We start from the raw sequence: 19,350 nt of genomic DNA, 5'->3' as shown, positions 1-19,350 counted from the left end.
TTAACATCAGTGGTTCAAATGGTGGTTTCATCAAACTGGCCAGGACAACATTAAGATCCCAGACAACTGGAGGCAGCTTGAGCAGAGGTTTGGAGTTGAAAAGTCCTTTCATAAACTGGGAAATAAGTGGATGAGTGGCCAGAGATTTATTGTTGAAAGGAGAATGGAAAGCACTAATAGCACTTAAGTGGTTTAAGTCCAAAGTTGGAAGGGAAGAGGAGGAAGCAACCAGGTCATAGAGATTACACCATGAAATGAAGTGTATCCATTTGTGTTGATAGCATTGCTGAGTAGAAGGCTTTCAGGAAGCAGCTATAATGGCTTGTACTGAGTCAGAAAGATTAAAATCTGCTGAAGTCAGACCAAGAAGTACCAAGCTATTAAGTGCAGATTGGGATCCAAAAGAGAACCTAGACTGAGTAGAGATCTGTAATGGAATTGGATTATTGGCACTCAGTTGAAGTAGAAGAGAGAACCAAGGTTGCCTGGGTCACTAAGGAGTTGTCAGGATCTTGCTTGAGCTTGACTAAAGTCTTCAGAAAGAGAGGGATTGGTGGAAATGCATAGAGGAACTTTGTTTGTCCAATCTAGAAGAAATGCATGAGCTTCAAGATGATGAGAGTAGTGTCTGGAGCAGAAGTGAGGCAACTTGTGGTTGTGGGGAGACACAAATAGGTCTATCTGGGGAGTCCCCCAAAGAGAGAAGATGTGGTGCAAGACTGTGGAGTTGAGTGACAACTCGTGTGGTTGGAGAAATTTGCTGTAAACAGCAAACCTCTGGAGAGGTTTGTCAGATTCAACCACCACTGGAGAGACTGACGAAGAGGTAAGGTGACTTTGATCTGTTGGGATAAGGGATCCATGGTCCAAGACTATTGAGATGCCAGGGTCCACTGAGCTAATCTGAGATGAAGTCGTGCGAAGGGAGTGATGAACTGTGGATGCCATGTGATCCATGAGATGCATCATTGTTCTTGCAGAGTGGACACATGATTGCAAAGTTGAAGCAAGGTGTTTTGTCTTTGGGGTAGGAAAGCCCATAGAAGAGTAGTGTTGAGTAGGGATCCTATGAATTCAGCACTTGAGAGGGTTGAAGAAGAGCAGATCTGTGTGGTTTGGTGCGTTCCAAGTAGAAGGCCAAAGCAATTTTACAGTCCAGGGTATGAAGAGCTGATTCTCCAAGGTGAGAATGAGGCTTTGGAAAAAATACTGGAAGTACAATGGATTGATTGAGATGAAATTCTGAAACCACTTTAGGCAAGAATTTTGGATGAGTACGGAGGACCACCTTGTCGTGATGGAAAACTGTGAAAGGTGGATCAGCAACTAAAGCTTGCAGCTCACTGACTCTTCGAGCCGATGTGAGGACAATTAGAAACACCACTTTCCAAGTGAGATATTTGAGATGATCCAAAGCCATTGGTTCAAAAGGAGGCTTCATCAATTGAGCAAGGACAACATTAAGATCCCAAACCACTGGAGGCAGTTTGAGAAGAGGTTTAACATTGAAAAGTCCTTTCATAAATTTGGGAACCACCAGATGAGCGGAGAGGGGTTTCCCTTCTTGAAGCTGATGGAAAGCAGCAATTGCACTGAGATGGACTCGAATAGATGTAGACTTGAGGCCAGAGGTAGACAAGTCCAAAAGATAATCCAAGACAGAAGCCAATGAGGTATCTCGAGGCTCCATGTTATGAGAGATGCACCATGTAGAAAATCTAGCATTACCTAGTGGCAGGCTTTCTGGAAGCCTCTAGAATGTCTCGAACAAGTTGAGAAAACTGAAGAGGAGTTATGTTGAGAGGTACCAAGCTGTCAAGTGCAGAGACTGCAGATTGGGATGAAGTACAGAACCTTGACTCTGTGTAAGCAGAGACAGAAAAATAGGTAGAAGGTATGGCTCCCTGCTGCTAAGTTGAAGTAGAAGGAAGTACCAAGGTTGCCTGGGCCACCGAGGAGCTATGAAAATCATGGTGGCTTGATCGTTCTTGAGCTTGACAAGAGTCTTGAGAATGAGAGGGAATGGGGGAAATGCATGCAGGAAGAGATTTGTCCATTCCAACAGAAAAGCATCTGCCTTGAGGCGATGAGAAGAGTATATCCTGAAGCAGAACTGAGGCAGTTTGTGGTTGTGGGGAGATGCAAAGAGATCTGAGGAGTTCCCCACTGAGAAAAAAATGTGATGAAGAGGCGAGGAATTGAGTGTCCAGACTTCACCTCAGATTTCCTCAGTGGACCCTGGCATCTCAGAGGACACAGGCTTGCAAACCACTCTCTCGACACATTTCAGTCACGCCTTCATTGAGACAGTCTCTCCGCTGATGGATGCTCTCTTCCAATCTCTCCAGAGGTTTACTGTTTCAGACACCCCCTCATCAGAAGGTCCTCAGACAGATACCTCAACCTACGCTTGGAGGGCTCATCTCGACGGTCTTCGTACTCAAGGCCATTGGTCCAGCATGGATCGTCAGTGTCATATCAATCTGTTGGAACTCAGAGCGATCTTCAATGCTCTCAAAGCTTTTTAACATCTTCTTCACGACCAGGTAGCCCTCATTCGGATGGTTAACCAAGTCGCCATGTACTATGTCAACAAACAGGGAGGAACAGGATCTCTCCCTCTTTGTCAAGAAGCTCTGAAGGTTTGGAATTGGGCAATCCTTCACAACACCGTCCTCAAAGCTGTCTACATTCAAGGAGAGAAAAACTGTCTAGCGGACAAGTTGAGTCATCTTCTGCAACCTCATAATATTAAAAAAAAATAATAATAAATTAGAAAACTCAACTTAGACTGGTGAGGATATAACACGTAAATCTCCCCACTAAAAGTTTCTCAGTACGGGTGGTAAAGTGGTGTTTCTGAGGTCTATAGTTGATATAATGGAAATAATTGAGTTTGGATATGGAATATTGAATTGGTTTGAAACAGTTTAACTTAAGAGTCTTGGGATTATTTTGTATATTGGTACTCTAAGTAGAAAAGCATTCAACAAAGTCCAATGAACATTGTGTACAGTAAAATGAAAACATATGTACTCAATCTATTTGTAGCCAAGCAATTATGTTAACCCCATTCTCAGGAATAATACTGCACCTTATACTTGCAGCCACAGTAGCATTCATTTTATGAAGTGATGTATTGCCAAGATCTGGGAAGAAGAAAATTGGCAGTTAATTGTCAGCAGTGATGAATTGACTCAAATAAATGTACAGTGAATGATGTCAACAAGAATTAGGTGGAAGGTGGGGGTGGGAAACAGAAGGTTGAAGAGAGAGAATATTCCTAGTGCATATTTAAAATATTCCTCCTATGTAGCAAGTAGTTATTCCATTTTGAATTCAACTCTTGAGTTTAAAGCCAGCTGATCTAAACAGTAATCAATATGTTGTTTTTTTTCATAAAAGAACAGAGAAGGGCAGCAAGAAGAAGTGAAAAGAAAAAGCTTCCAGAGCAGCAGAATCAAAAATTTTAGGACATGTAATACAATACAGATATATTAAATAATGAAAAGTATACAATATAAGGGATGCTAAGTGTAAAATCCTTTATGGGAAAAATAAATCAATATGCATAACACACAATACAAGAACTTGGGGTACTGTACATAAGAACAAATCTACAACCTATAGAAAAAAAGCTGAATATTCAATACATTAAAAAATCTAATATAATAAAAGGCTAAGCCGCGCATGCGCACTCCCATCGCGTGTTCCATTTTCCGTGCTCTGTAGGGCACTGCAGATAGGAGTGCACATGTGCGCAAAACACTCTCTCTCCTCCCCTGAGGCGGATGTCGGACGCGGCGGCTGTCAGCCGTGCTGTTCTTCGGTGTGCCCTGCTCCTTGCCAGCGGCTCTTCTCAGGATCCCTACCTGCGTCGGACGTCCGATGCAGTCGGAGATCTTGAGAGGAGCCGCCGATTCCAGCACTTAAGATCTCTTTTTGACTTCTGGGGGTGTGGAGGCTGTCGGCTGCGGTGGCTCTTGCCATCTCAAGGATAAACCTGTAAGTTTGCCGCCGCCGTTGCTATCCTTCCCCAGAACCTACGCTCGCAACAAAACTGCTGCAAACTCTCCAGAGCCATACTTGAACACGTTAATGGCAGAGAGCGTGTGCGGCGGAGGTGCACATGCGGTAGGGCGCGAGCGCTGTCTGAGGGAAGTTTTCCCCCGCTGCCGCTGACAAACCCCCAGCAGCAGTAGTACATTGCCTGCTAGCGTTTCTCCTCCGAGCCCCCAGCGCCCTCAGTGGTGAGAGAAAAAGAGGGCGGAGCGAGCCCCGGCCTTCTGTCGCGCATCCAGCTCCCTCATCACGTCTGGCCATAAAAAAGTAAAGAACTAAATGAAAAAAAAAACTATTCAAAATTCTTAAAACGCATGTGGCCTGTGAAAAATTGCAGGATGATCTTAGGAAATGGGAAGACTGGGCATCCAAATTCAAGTTAAAATTTAATGTGGACAAATGCAAAATGGGAAGAAAAATCCAAATCATAGCTGGCAGATGCTAGGATCCTCTGACAAGGGGGGGAAAAATGAAGGGAGGCCTACTGCTGGACAGAGGGAGCAGGAAGAGATGCTGATGGACAAGGGGGAAAAAAAGGAAGGGAGGCCTACTACTGGACAGGGGGAGCAGGAAGAGGTGCTGATGGACAGGGGGGAAAAAGGAAGGGAGGCCTACTGCTGGACAGGGGGAGCAGGAAGAGGTGCTGATGGACAGGGGGGGAAAGGAAGGGAGGCCTACTGCTGGACAGGGGGAGCAGGAAGAAGTGCTGATAGACAGGGAGGAGGTAAAACAACGGGAAAAGGCCTGCTGATGGATAAGGGGAGCAGTGAAGGGGTGATGATGGACACAGGGGAAGTAAAAAGAAGGGAGAAAGGTCAGGGGGAACACGCAAGGGATGGACAGCCAAAAGAAAGAAAGATAGAAAGACAGAAATACAGAAAGCGGCTAAGGAGACAGAGAGAGAAAGAAATAAAGACAGACACACACATATATTCTAGCACCCGTTAATGTAACGGGCTATAAAGCTAGTATATTCATATTTTCTAAAGCATAAATATAACACGATACAACTTGTTGATTTGAAGTTAATGGATTTTATGGGGAATTTTTGGTACTGCAGGCTTAGATAACCTTAATAGGTGGCATTTGAATAGCTAATAAAATAAAGCACAGTTACTTACCGTAACAGGTGTTATCCAGAGACAGCAGGCAGATATTCTCTACATGTGGGTGACGTCACCGAAGGAGCCCCCTAGCAGACGTTTTCGCAAGCAGACTTGCTCGAAGACCTTCAGGCTTGCAATTGGCCCGCGCATGTGTGCGTGCCCCTCCCACCCTGCCTAGGACATGCGTTTCCTCAGCGTGTCCTCAGTTCAGGTAGCAAGCAAAGAAGCCAACCACGGGGAGGTGGGTGGGATGCGAGAATATCTGCCTGCTGTCCCCGGATAACACCTGTTACGGTAAGTAACTGTGCTTTATCCCAGGACAAGCAGGCAGCATATTCTCTATATGTGGGTGACCTCCAAGCTAACTACAATGGGATGGAGGGAAAGTTGGTAATTCTGGAGAACAGATGCTGTAAAACAGACTGGCCAAAGCAGCCGTCACGCCTGGAAAAAGCATCTAGACAGTAGTGCGAGGTAAACATATGAACCGAGAACCAAGTGGCAGCTTTACATATTTCCTCGATGGGAGTTGAGCGGAGGAAAGCAACAGACGCCGCCATCGCTCTGACCTTGTGGCCTGGGACTCGGCCCGGTAGGGAGAGACCAGCCTGAGCGTAACAGAAAGAGATACAAGCGGCCAACCAGCTAGAAATGGTCCGCTTAGAAACAGAGCGACCCAAGCGATTTGGATCGAAAGAGATGAACAGCTGGGGAGCAGTACGGTGGGGAGCGGTGCGCTCTAAGTAGAAGGCCAGCGCACGCTTACAATCAAGAGAATGCAGAGCTGCTTCTCCAGGGTGAGAAAGGGGCTTCGGAAAAAACACAGGAAGAACAATGGATTGGTTGATGTGAAAATCAGAAACAATCTTGGGCAAGAACTTAGGATGGGAACGGAGGACCACCTTATGATGGAAGACAGTGAAAGGTGGGTACGCAACCAAGGCTTGAAGCTCACTGACCCGACGGGCAGAAGTGAGAGCAATAAGGAACACAACCTTCCAAGTAAGATACTTCAAGTGAGCCTGTGCCAGCGGCTCGAATGGGGGTTTCATCAAATGAGCAAGTACCAAGTTAAGATCCCAAACCACTGGAGGATGTTTAAGGGGCAGATGAATGTGGAAAAGTCCTTTCATGAAGCGGGAGACCACAGGATGAACAGAGATAGGCTTCCCGTCAATCGGCTGATGAAAAGCAGCAATGGCACTAAGGTGGACTTGAACTGAAGAGGACCGGAGTCCAGCGCCAGACAAGTGTAGCAGATAAGGAGGCAGATAGAGGCTCCAGCTGTCGAGCAGCACACCAGGAAGAAAAACAGGTCCACTTCTGATGGTAACATTGGCGAGTGGACTCCTTCCGAGACGCTTCCAGGACATCCAGGACAGGCTGGGAGAGCTGGAACAAGGGTATTAAGTCTCGAGGAACCAAGCCGTTAAGTGCAGAGACTGGAGGTTGTGATGAAGCAGAGAAAACCGACTCTGCGTAAGCAGAGAAGGAAATATAGGCAGAAGAGGTACTGAGTTGCAACAAAAGGGAGAACCAAGGTTGCCGGGGCCACCGAGGAACTACCAGAATCATGGTGGCATGCGAAGACTTGAGTTTGACGAGAGTCTTCAGAATCAGAGGGAATGGAGGGAACACATATAGGAACGCGTTCATCCAATCTAGAAGGAAAGCATCCGCCTCGAACCTGAGAGGGATGTAAACCCTGGAGCAGAAGCGGGGCAACTTGTGATTGAGGGGGAGACACGAACAGATAAATGTCCGGAGCCCCCCAATGAGCAAACACTTGATGCAGGGTGACAGAGTGGAGAGACTACTAGTGAGGCTGCAGAAAACGACTCAACTTGTCTGCCAGACAGTTCCGCTGGCCCTGAATGTAGACAGCTCGAATGAATATGTTGCGGCAGACGGCCCAATTCCAGAGTCGCATCGACTCCTGGCACAGGGACTGGGACCCCATGCCCCCCTGTTTGTTGATATAATACATAGCGACCTGGTTGTCCGTGCGAACCAGCACCACCCTGTCGTGAAGCAGATGACAAAAAGCTGTGACAAAGACGGTCGGCACGGGACCAAAGATCCTGGGTGCGCAGACCGTCCAGATGAGCTCCCCAAGCATAGGTCAACGAGTCTGTCGTGAGGACCTTCTGCAGAGGAGGAGCATGGAACAGAAACCCTCTGGAAAGATTGGAAGAGAGCATCCAGCAACGGAGAGACTTCCTCAACAAAGGAGTCAGGACAATGCGTTGAGAGAGAGGATCTCGATCCTGGTTCCATTGGGACGCCAGAGTCCAATGAGGAATACATAGGTGAAGTCTGGCAAAAGGAGTCATGTAAACTGTGGAGGCCATGTGACCTAGTAGGACCATCATGAGTCGAGCTGGCACCGAGGGCAGATGGGTCACCATTTGATACAAACGGATAAGGGCCTCCTGACGAGACCGAGTCAAGAAGGAGCGGAGACGAACCGTGTCCAGGACCGCTCCGATGAACTCAAATGACTGGGACGGGCAGAGGTGAGACTTGGGAAAGTTCACCTCGAAGCCGATACTCTGAAGGAGCACAATGGTTTGATTCGTCGCTCACAGGACTTCGTTGCGAGAGGACGCTTTGATTAACAGTCGTCGAGGTAGGGAAACACCTGCAGGCCACGGAGGCGCAGGGCCACAGCTACCACAACCAGACACTTTGTGAAGACCCTCGGAGAGGCCACCAGGCCAAAGGGAAGAAGACGATACTGAAGATGGAGATCCCCCACCCGGAATCTCAAATACCAACGAGAGGCCGGATGCATCGGAATGTGCGTGTACGCCTCCTTGAGGTCCAGTGAGCACTGCCAAGCCCCTTGTCCAAGAGGGGATACAACGTGGGAAGGGTGAGCATTTTGAATCGTTCCCGTACCAGAAACTTGTTCAGAGTACCGAGGTCCAGGATCGGACGCAGATCCCCTGTCTTCTTGGGTACCAGAAAGTACCGGGAATAAAATCTGGAGGTCCACTGTTCCTTGAGAACCTCCTCGACCTCCCTCAGGCGAAGAAGGGCCTGAGCTTCCTGCAGAAGGAGAGGAAGCTGAGACTGAGCAGAAGGAAACTCTCTTGGAGGCAGGTCCGGGGGTACGCGACTGAAGTGGAGGGAGTACCCCTCCTTGATGATAGACAGTACTCAGCTGTCGGTGGTAATATTTGCCCTTTGGGCAAAGAAATGATGGAGACGACCCCCGATGGGAAAAGGGGAAGGCTCCATGAGGAAGGGATCCCGAAGGCTCATACTGGAATTGTCAAAAGGACGGCCCTGATTTGGCTGGGGCTAGCGGCTGGGTTTTAGGTTGACGTTGCTGCTGCGGAGGCCATTTCGAAGGAGGCCTAAAGAAAGCAGGAGTGGATTTCTGTGGATACCTCCGGAGAGGAATTTTATATTGGCGAGCCGGAGGGGCCTTAGGTTTAAGTTTCACCAGAGACGCAAAGGACCGCTCGTGGTCCGAGAGGCGCTTCGTGGCTGCCTCGATGGATTCAGCGAAGAGCTCATGACCCACACACGGGAGACTGGCAAGACGATCCTGTAGATTCGGATCCATATCCACAAGCCGGAGCCAAGCGAGGCGACGCATAGCGATCGCAAAGGCTGTGACTCTCGAGGATAATTCAAAGGCGTCGTAAGAGGCCTAAAACATATACAGGCGGAGCTGGGAGAGGGTCTCCACAAGAAGACGAAACTCCTGGTGCCAAGGCTCTGGCAGGGCCTCCCGGAACGAGTGGAGGGCATCAATTCAGAACCGAAGGTAGGACGTGAAGAAGAAACTGTAGTTAAGGACACGGTTCGTCATCATCGAGTTCTGATAAAGATGGCGACCAAATTTGTCCATCGTACTGCCCTCCCTACCAGGGGGGACGGCAGCATAGACCTTCGAGGGATTAGACTTCTTCAAAGAAGATTCAGCCACCAATGATTGGTGGGAAAGCTGAGCACTCTCAAACCCTTTAACGAGAGTAGTCCGGTAACGGGACTCCAACTTGGAGGGAATAGCCGTGACAGCATAAGGTGTCTCCAGGTTCCGGAGAAACGTCTGCCGAAGAACTTGATGCAATGGAAGGCGAAGTGCCTCACGAGGCATATTGTCAACTCCCAGTTCCTTCAGGTATTCCTTCGTAAAGCGGGATCAGACTGAAGATCCAAATTCAGAGCTCTGCCCATGTCAGAGATGAAACGAGAAAAGGAGAAGAAACGAGAAAAGGAGAAGGTCCGAGAAGAGGATTCATCCTCTGGAGGAGACTCCGACCGAGATCAGGGCGCAGCCGAGAAAGAGTGAGAAACCTCTCTGGAATAGTAAGCCAGAGCCTCAGAGTCCCGTGAATGGGAGATGGAGGTTTAACTAAGGCGGGTAGGGGGGCGTCGAAGAACGGCCCCGCGACACATGGACCGGGGAAGACCAAGGAGTCCGAGGAAATCGCTGAGAGAGCTTTGGAGAAGACGGGTTATAGGAAAAATCCCCAACAGGCTTCGAAGTAGGCCTCTTAGAAGCCGGCAAGCTTCTCGATGGGGAACAAACACTAGAGTCCAATTCGAGGACAAGCGTGTGTGTAGATGTTCTCGAGGTCGGAAACCTGCCCCGACAAGGCGGGGAAGACCAGGGCTTTTTGGAAGAGGCAAGCTTCGCTCCAGTAGCGGGGGAAACATGACCCCCCCGGCCGGGACCTCAGAAAGGTCCTCGGCGCCTCAGGGGAGGAAGAATCGCTTGAGGGAACCCGAGACTTGCGGATGACGCCTCGAGAAATGAGGGGACGCACAGGCTAGGCAGACTGCGACTGGGTCGAGACCGAGGCCACAGGCATCAAGGTCGGGACGAGTTGGCTTACCACCGAGGAAAGCTGTGTGGTAATAATAGCCTTAAGCATGTCCTCGAACATAGGCACCGAGACCGAAGGAAGGTGGGTCGAGGGTACAGCAGTGTGCTCCTTCGGAGGCGACCTCGAGGATGAGTATTCCTTACATGAGGAAGCACGCTTAGCAAGATGTCTCGAAGATGCCGATGACTCGGCGCTGGCATGAGACTCAGAGGAAGGCTTCTTTGCCGGCACACCTGAGGAGGAAAGAAGAGACTTACCCAAGGCCGGAGTAGCAGAAGAGGCCGAGGCCAGAGCCTTCAAGGCCGACTGGGACTTCGAGGCCGAGGACTTTGAGGCTGAATGCCCAACAAGGCAGCCGAGGCCGAGGCGCCCAAAGAGAGTGCCGAGGCCAAGCTCGAGGCCTGCCCCGCAGGATCCATGGGGCCAAAGAGTTGAAGAATCTTGGCCACCCGTCAACGAAGAGCCTGCGGTTGCACAATGGGGACACGACTCAGCACGGTGGTCAGCACCCAGGTACTCAACACACCAACGATGGGGATCGGTGATAAGAGATAACCCGGTTATATTGAGTGCAGTTTTTAAATCCGGAACATAAGAAAAAACACGGCCGCGGCCCCGCGAGGCCAGGAAAGGACCAGGAAACCGGTCCAAAATATACGAACTTAAAAATAATTAAGACGCGAGCACAACGACCTAACGAAAATAATAAAGAAAGCCGCGGTGCAAGAGGGACAACGAGATTGCGCAGCAAGGGAGCAGTGCTTCTGGCTCCGCGGAAAACATTGAACTGAGGACACGCTGAGGAGATGCATGCCCTAGGTAGGGCGGGAGGGGCTCGCGCGCATGCGCGGGCCAATCGCAAGCCTGAAGGTCTTCGAGCAAGTCTGCTTGCGAAAACATCCGCTAGGGGGCTCCATCACCCACATGTAGAGAATATGCTGCCTGCTTGACCTGGGATAAATATAGATTCAATGATCCTTTGGGCTGTTTACCTAACAGTGAAGTCTGAATTTTCTCTCTGGTTGTTTTCAGCATGTGAACACTGGAGTGCTGTGCCACTTTCATTTGGTGAGAGTGACCGTTGGGGAGAGTTTTGATAAGACTTCATCCCTAAAGGTTTTTTTTTTAATTGTATAACTGATAGGGGTTTTCCCTCTCTTGTATTTTGTATTGATAGAGTCTCCTGTGTAAAAATGCATGCTTAAGGCAACAGATTGAAGATATGATTTTTTTCTATAAAAAAAGATATGAGTGTGGAATAGAGAATGACACGGTGGCTGTTACCCGTGGCTAACCTGCCGAAATGGTGAGGGGGGAAAAAATGCTCACTGCGGGGACGGGGACAAGGCCATCGACCGCCCCGTGGAGTGGTGAATAGCCTTGTCCCCGCAGTTAATGGAAGGAACGTGTGCGGTCAACAATCTCGTGCGGCTCCCTCCCTCCTTCCTACCTACCTGAATCTACCTATCTTCCTCCTTCCCCTTTACCTTCGCGGCGCATTTTGAGTAACTTTCACAAAGCCGTCGGAGCCTGCAAGCAGTAGCGTGCGTGTGTGGGCGGAAGCTTCTCCTCTGACGCTCCTCTGAGTGGGGAGAAGACACTGAAGGGAAATAGGGATGACAGAGTGGGGAGAAGACATTGGAAGGGAAGAAGACAGAGATGCCAGACTATGGGGGAGCGGAGGGAAGAAGATGGGTACCAGACCAATTGGGGGGTGGGGGGTGAAGGGAGAGGCACAGTAATAGAGCAAATGGAAGACGCAGAGAGAAAGACAGACAGTGGATGGAAGGAATTGAATGAGAAGATGAGGGAAGCAAAAACCAGTCAACAAAGGTAGAAAAAAAATTTCTATTTATTTCTTTTCTTTTTGCTTTAGGATAAAGTAGTATATTAGTTGTGTTTATAAAAATTTATAAACAAAGCCCTGCCAGCTGAACATCTCTTTATCTATCTAGTTCAGCAGCCAGAACTTTGATTTATAAGGAAGGAATAAGCTAAATATTGCAGTACTGAGGCTTGTATAGATGCTGTAGGGACGGAGCGTGGACAGTGTTGAGGGGATGGGGACGGGGTGGGGACAGTGGTCGTGGGGATGGGGACAAATTTTTCCCCCGTGTCATTCTCTAGTGTGAAATTAATGAGTGGGCATGTATGATGATTTTATATTGTGCTATATTTATGCTTTGGTAAAATAAATGAGAATATATATATTTGGTGTATTGAATATTCAGCTTTTTTTCTACAGGGCATAGATTTGAAAGTTAATTCTTATAAAGCTAAATTGAATTATTCCCAGAGTTTTTCTCATATATTGTGGTACATAAGAATAGCCATACTGGGTCAGACCAATGGTCCATCTAGCCCAGTTTCCTGTTTCCAACACTGGCCAATCCAGGTCACAGTACCTGGCAGAAACCCAAATAGCAGCAACATTCTATGCTACCGATCCAGGGCAAGCAGTGGCTTCTCCTGTATTTGTCTCAATAATAACACATCTGGCTTCAAGTTTAAAAACAAGAGAAGACTTTCAGATAGTGCAAATTACTTTTAGAACTTATTACAGGATGCTGTGAAGGTGAACAGTGCCTCTGGGCTCAGAAAGATTAAATCAGTCACAAAATATTTAACATAGGTTAGGGGTGCTGCTCTAAATTCAATTCATCCTCAAACTGAGAGCTGGCAACTAGAAAGATATTATAATGAATGAAGAATGTTGCACCTACTTGTCACATTTCTTGTAATTCTCCATTGTAAGGAAGTAAGCTGAATGAAATGGACCACTAGTCCAAATCAGTTTTACAACTCTTATTTTATGGCTTACATGATTCACATTTTTTAAGCTAAAATTCAAGCAATTATTGTATTCTCAATCTAATCCTTCATAAGGCAAGATATCTAGCCAATGCAAGTTTCCAACTAAAATTCCACCATACTTTCATTTGAACTTACTTGGGCTCTGATGTTGCTGGACAGGTGAGTAAGTGCTGAAAAATTTCTTAACATATTCATTTTTCAACATATGAGAAGGCAATGATGACAGGTACCTAAAAGGTAAATCAAAACCATTCATTAGATTTTCTGTTTCACTGTGTTATTTGTTATATTTATCTATCTATCTATCTATATATAGATAAATAGCATAACATAACTGTGTTAAGAACATAAGTTGCCTCCACTGAGTCAGACCAGAGGTCCATTGCGCCCAGTGCTCCCACGGCGGCCCATCAGGTCCATGACCTGTAAGGTGATCCCTGTCTAAACCCTTTAATCCTCCTTGTCCTTCTATCTATACCCTTTCATAGCCTATCTCTACCTCTATCTATATCCCTCAATCCCCGTATCCTTCAGGAATTTATCCAGTCCTTCTTTGAAACCCCTTAGTGTACTCTGTCCTATCACAACCTCTGGAAGCGCATTCCAGATGTCCACCACCCTCTGAGTAAAAAATAATTTCCTAGCATTGGTTCTAAACCTGTCCCCTTTCAATTTCTCTGAGTGGCCTCTTGTTCTTGTGGTTCCCAATAGGCTGAAGAATCTGTCCATTCTACCTTCTCTATGCTTTTCATGATCTTGAAAGTCTCTATCATGTCTCCTCTGAGTCTCCGCTTTTCCAGGGAGATGAGCCCCAGCCTTTCTAACCTGTCTGCGTATGAAAGGTTCTCCATACTTTTTATCAATTTCGTCACTCTTCTCTGTACCCTCTCAAGTATCACCATGTCCTTCTAGAGGTACGGTGACCAATATTGGACACAGTACTCCAGATGTGGGCGCACCATCGTGCAATACAGCGACATGACGACTTCCTTCGGCCTTGTTGTAATACCTTTCTTAATAATACCCAACATTCGGTTTGCTTTCTTTGAGGCTGCCGCACATTGTGCCGTTGATTTCATTGTTGTATCCACCAGCACACCCAAGTCTTTTTCAAGGTTACTTTCCCCTAGCACTGATCCCCCCATTTTGTAGCTGAACATCGGGTTCTTTTTTCCTATATGCATGACCTTGCATTTCTCTATATTAAAGTTCATTTGCCATTTATTTGCCCACTCTTCCAGTTTGTTTACGTCCCTTTGTAGGTCTTCACATTCTTCCGCGGTTCTAACCCTGCTACAGAGTTTGGCGTCATCCGCAAATTTTATAACTTCACACTTCGTCCCCGTTTCCAGGTCATTTATAAATACATTGAACAGCACTTCCTACCTCCCTTCCTCTTTTCTGGTCTTTGACCTAAGGGCCGCCGCGGGAGCGGACTGCTGTGCACGATGGACCACTGGTCTGACCCAGCAGCGGCAATTCTTATGCGTTTGGTTTTCTTCCTTCATATGTATTGGGGGTATGTATGTATGTATGTGTGTGTGTGTGTGGGGGGTGTATACACACACACACAAACCAATACATATGAAGGAAGAAAAACAAGAAAACAAAAACATAAGAATTGCCGCTGCTTGGTCAGACCACTGGTCCATCATGCCCAGCAGTCTGCTCCCATGGCGGTCCTTAGGTCAAAGACCAGAAAAGAGAAGAATGAGTTGGAAGTGGGGAATAAATAGCATAACAAGTTATATTAAATATACTACAATAAAGAATTCAAAAAGGATAAGAGGGAAGGAAAGGGAAGACAACTGTCACTACAAGATGAAAAAGAAAACTGGAGAAAGGAGGGGGCAGGGAGATTAGAGCCTAAGAGATTGCCAGTGTTTTTTTTTTTTGTCTGCACATGTTGAGGAAGGTCAGATCACTATTCCATCAAGAACATTTCTCAGTATTGGTACAATCCACTGTGCTTTCTCAGCTAGATTATTATAACTCAGTTTATCTGGGCATTAAGCAAAGCAGTCTAAAACGACTTCAGTTAATACAGAATACTGCAACTAAGCTTGTTTTTGGGAAATGAAAGTATGATCATGTTTCCCCTTTGTTGATAAAAGCTGCACTGGCTCCCAGTTTGCTTTAGGATTCAGTTTAAATGCGCATGCATAATCTTCAAGCTTCTCTATGGAATATTTGATCTTTTTGTCCCCTTATGTTGGAATACCCTAGACTTTTCCATTTGAGAAACACACAAAGATATAAGTTAGCCTTCCCTTCCTTTAAGGGAATTAAATCTGCTGGGAAGCTCAGTCGATCTTTTGTTTTCAAGTTTGTAGAGATCTGGAATGAACTTCCTGACTCCATTAGGCTTTTAGGCCAGCTGCAATTATTTCGTAAATTCCTGAAAACTTTGTTGTTCTCGCAATTTTTAAATGGTTTAACTACAGCCTCAACGAAATTATAATATTATAGTTATTTTTCTTATGCTTTTCTTATGTACTTTAGTTTTTAATTAGTTCCTCCTTCTCTTATGTTCTCTGCCATGTACTCTAGTCTTAATTATATGTGAACCGAGTTGAGCTCCACTAGGAGATGACCCGGTATATAAACCAAAGATTAGATCACTTATTTTATAGAGAACCCATAACTCCAAAGTAGTCTTAAATTTCCTGAAGGGGGATTTGGAACAAGGTCCACTGAGGAGTTCCAGACAAAGGGCACCCTGTGTCATAGGAACAATCTAACCCAAGTTTCATAAAGCATATTTAAATTAATTTGCAAATGAAATAAAGGATTATGTAAAACTGGAGAAAATCAAATCATGGCTTTGTTTTCCTTTATATTAAATAATGGCATCATGCACGTTTTTTTCTTCTGTTTACCGAAAATTGCTGGACCACTATATCAAGGAAAATTATCACAGTTACCATAAAATGCTTTTCAAACCTCTATGATCTTTCACCTACACCCTGTAGTTTAAGTCTGAAACCTGGCCCTTGTCACAGTATAAACCACTACAATCTTATGATTTATATATGCCAGTTGAATATTTACTGTATACTGAAAACTTCACACCTTTGAATATTTTTCACATTCTGATGTCTACATAAAAGTTCAACATACATTAAGGTAGGCGTTTTCACCGATCTACACAACTTTACACTTTCAATGCTAAAACAATTATAAAAATACTCAAAATGTTATTAAAAATAAGAAACCAAAAATCTTCATTTCCCTGGCCACAACAAACCCAAACTGAGCTTTAAGGCAATTTTTGCAAATGAAGCTAAAGTCCAATCAAAGTACTGTAGCTGATTGAATTAAAATAATCCAGGATGAATTATTAAACTGTTTCTAATCTATGACGGAAATTTGGAAGCAAAAGTCTAAATGAGTCAAATAGAGAGCAGCCAAAAGAACTCCAGAATCAAGTTATTCAAAAAAGCACAGATTTGGGGGGAATACAATACAATTTTAAATGTGCATATTCCCTGGGACACTGTCAGGTCCATCACTTTAAAGAGGAAACCGCTTAACACCACAAGACACTGCCTCAAGTGGACTATTCCCTTAAAGTCAATAACTGTAGGTTAAGGAAACTCATCGTGAGGTCTAAGATGACAATAAAAAGCTTCCGAGGTCCCTGGCTGAGAATGGAGAAAAATGTTGACTATTCAACATTTTAGTTTAGTTCAGTACACTTAAATTCCACCCAACCATCAAGTTCAGGGTGAATTACACCAATTAAGACATTAACCAAAAAAAAAAAAAAAAAAGGCTTCACATAATGGATATCTAACAATTGCAAGATTATTTCACAAACACAGAGGTCAATGTAACTTGGCACTTAGACACTTTGTGCCAATTCTTGGATCTTGGTGCCATGATAAAATCCAGGTCTGTGGCGTAGGTGCATGTATAGGTAGGAAACAAGCTCAAGTCTCCTCCATGCTCCACCACAAGTATGCCTCCTTACAGTTATGCGCTTCAGCACTTACCGTATATACTCGAATATAGGACAAGATTTTTGGACCCAAAAAATAGGCTAAAAATGGGGGTTTCGTCCTATTTTCGGGTCATCACCCGTCCCCCCTCCCCAACTTGATGTAGGCCTTCAATAGGCCGGGACAGGAGAGATCCCTCCAATCTCCTGGCCCAGCTATCGCATATCATTTTTTTTTACACCCCTTCCCCGATACCCCTAGTTATCCCTGGTAGTCCAGCGGTGTATGAGCAGGACTGCGCTCCTGCCCTGCGCACCTTCTTTGACTCGATCGGGGCTCGGGGAGCACAGGCATGAGCTTCTTGCGCTCCCACACGGCCCTGCATCACTAGCGGATTGGCTGCCGCCAGTTCTTGCGGGACCTTGCGGCAACCATTCTGCTAGTGGCTCAGGGCCGTGCGGGAGCTCGAGAAGCTCGCTCCTACATTCCTGTGCACTGCGAACCCTGATCAGTGAGTCAAAGGAGGAAAGCCCGCTCCTGCCTGGTACACCGCTGGACCACCAGGGATTCAAAAAGGTACAGGGGAGGTGGGAGGAAGGTAAAAAAATTGACAGTCGGCCGGGACAGGAGGGATCTCTCCTGTTCCAGCCCACCAGATCATACATAGTAACATAGTAGATGGCGGCAGATGAAGACCCAAATGGTCCATCCAGTCTGCCCAACCTGATTCAATTTAAATTTTTTCTTCTTAGCTATTTCTGGGCAAGAATCCAAAGCTGTAACCGGTACTGTGCTTGGGTTCCAACTGCCGAAATCTCAGTCATAACCTACGCCAGCCCATCTACACCCTCCCAGCCATTGGAGCCCTCCCCAGCCCATCTTCCCCCAAACGGCTATATACAGACACAGACCGTGCAAGTCTGCCCAGTACTGGCCTTAGTTCAATATTTAATATTTTCTGATTCTAGATCCTCTGAGTTCATCCCACGCTTCTTTGAACTCCATCACCGTTTTCCTCTCCACCCCCTCTTTCGGAAGCGCATTCCAGGCATCCACCACCCTCTCCGTAAAGTAGAATTTCCTAACATTGCTCTTGAATCTACCACCCCTCAACCTCAAATTATGTCCTCTGGTTTTACCATTTTCCTTTCTCTAGAAAATATTTTGTTCTACATTAATACCCTTCAAGTATTTGAACGTCTAAATCATATCTCCCCTGTCCCTCCTTTCCTCCAGGGCAGGTGTCAAACTCAATCACATAAGGGGCCGAAATCTAACACACAGGCTAAGTCGAGGGCCAAATTTTCTATTAATATACTTAGTCTTAGTAGAAGTATAGATCCTTCCTCGCCCTGAGACACCTGTGGCGCGGTCAGGCACTTCTATGGAGCGCCCTGCTCCAACCTAAATTTTATACACGGACTGTGTCCTTATGCCTGCAAATGGGTACTGAGGCAGCATGGTGAGGAGCTTGAAGCTCCACTGGGACTGGGGCTGCACAGTCAGATACTTAGATGAGACACAATCACTGACGGCCATATAAAACAGCCAGGCAGGCTGGATTTGGCCCCCGGGCCTTGTCTGACATGTGTGCTCTAGGGTATACATATTCAGGGTTTCCAGTCTCGCCTCATACGTCTTCTGGCACAAGCCTCTTATCATTTTGTCACCCTTCTCTAGACCGCTTCAAGTCTTCTTACGTCCTTTGTCAGATACGGTCTCCAAAACTGAACACAATACTTCAAGTGGGGCCTTACCAATGACCAAGGAAGTTCTTCTTCACCCAGAGAGAGGTGGAGAACTGGAATGCTCTTCCGGAGTCTGTTATAGGGGAAAACACCCTCCAGGGATTCAAGATAAGGCTAGACAAGTTTTTGCTGAACCGGAATGTAAGCAGGTGAGGCTGGTTAGGGCACTGGTCTGGGGGTTGCCACGTGAGCAGACTGTTGGGCGCGATGGACCACTGGTCTGACCCAGTAGCAGCAATTCTTATGCTCTTATTTTCTCATGTTACTTTGCCAGACAATCTCTGTCCTTCTCCAGGATTTTCTTCCACGAACACAGAACAGAAGTATTTGTTTAGCACGTTTGCTTTTTCCTCATCACTGTCCACATATCTGTTTCCAGCATCTTTTAGTATCTTTAGTATGGCAGGCCCGGTGGAGGCCTGAAGGACACCGGAAGAGGGGGGGACAGGGTACAGGGCAGGGAGTGGGGTAGGGGGAGCAGGGTACATGAATATTAATCCCCCCTCAGTCTTATATTCAAGTCAACCTTTTTTCCTCGTCTTTTACACAGATCAACTTATATTCGAGTATATACATTATTGGCCCTAGAGAAGAGTTTTGGTTAATTTAGACTTTGCCCTTTTTCTTTTTATTACATTCTTTGAAATTTGCTTTTAGATATAGGACCTCTTGCATGTTACAATTTTCTTTGGATGTTGGTACATACCACGTCTTGGTTATATGTTGTAGCCGATTAGTAGTGGAGGGGGGTTTGGGGGGGAGGTGGGTGGAGGGATAAGTTCTAGTGTACACTGTCCGATCTTTGTTTTCATGTTGACTATCCATATGAAGAGTG

General features: G+C 46.3%; 1 protein-coding gene across 4 annotated transcripts in view; it reads right to left on the bottom strand.

Moving 5' to 3' along the window:
* ZCCHC14 (zinc finger CCHC-type containing 14) overlaps positions 1-19,350 on the bottom strand; it is a 215,938-nt gene that overhangs the window by 104,837 nt on the left and 91,751 nt on the right. For all 4 annotated transcript variants that reach the window (XM_033941595.1, XM_033941594.1, XM_033941597.1 and 1 more), the window contains exons 6-7: positions 12,962-13,056; positions 3,095-3,149 (exon numbers count right to left, since the gene is read on the bottom strand). In XM_033941595.1, coding sequence (XP_033797486.1) covers positions 3,095-3,149; positions 12,962-13,056 — 150 coding nt within the window. The remainder of the gene's footprint in view (positions 1-3,094; positions 3,150-12,961; positions 13,057-19,350) is intronic.

The sequence above is a fragment of the Geotrypetes seraphini genome, chromosome 4 (genome assembly GCF_902459505.1).
Source record: "Geotrypetes seraphini chromosome 4, aGeoSer1.1, whole genome shotgun sequence".
NCBI classification, from domain to species: Eukaryota; Metazoa; Chordata; class Amphibia; order Gymnophiona; family Dermophiidae; genus Geotrypetes; species Geotrypetes seraphini.
The sequence above is the reverse complement of the archived record's forward strand: the minus strand, read 5'-3'. Positions and strand labels throughout refer to the sequence as shown.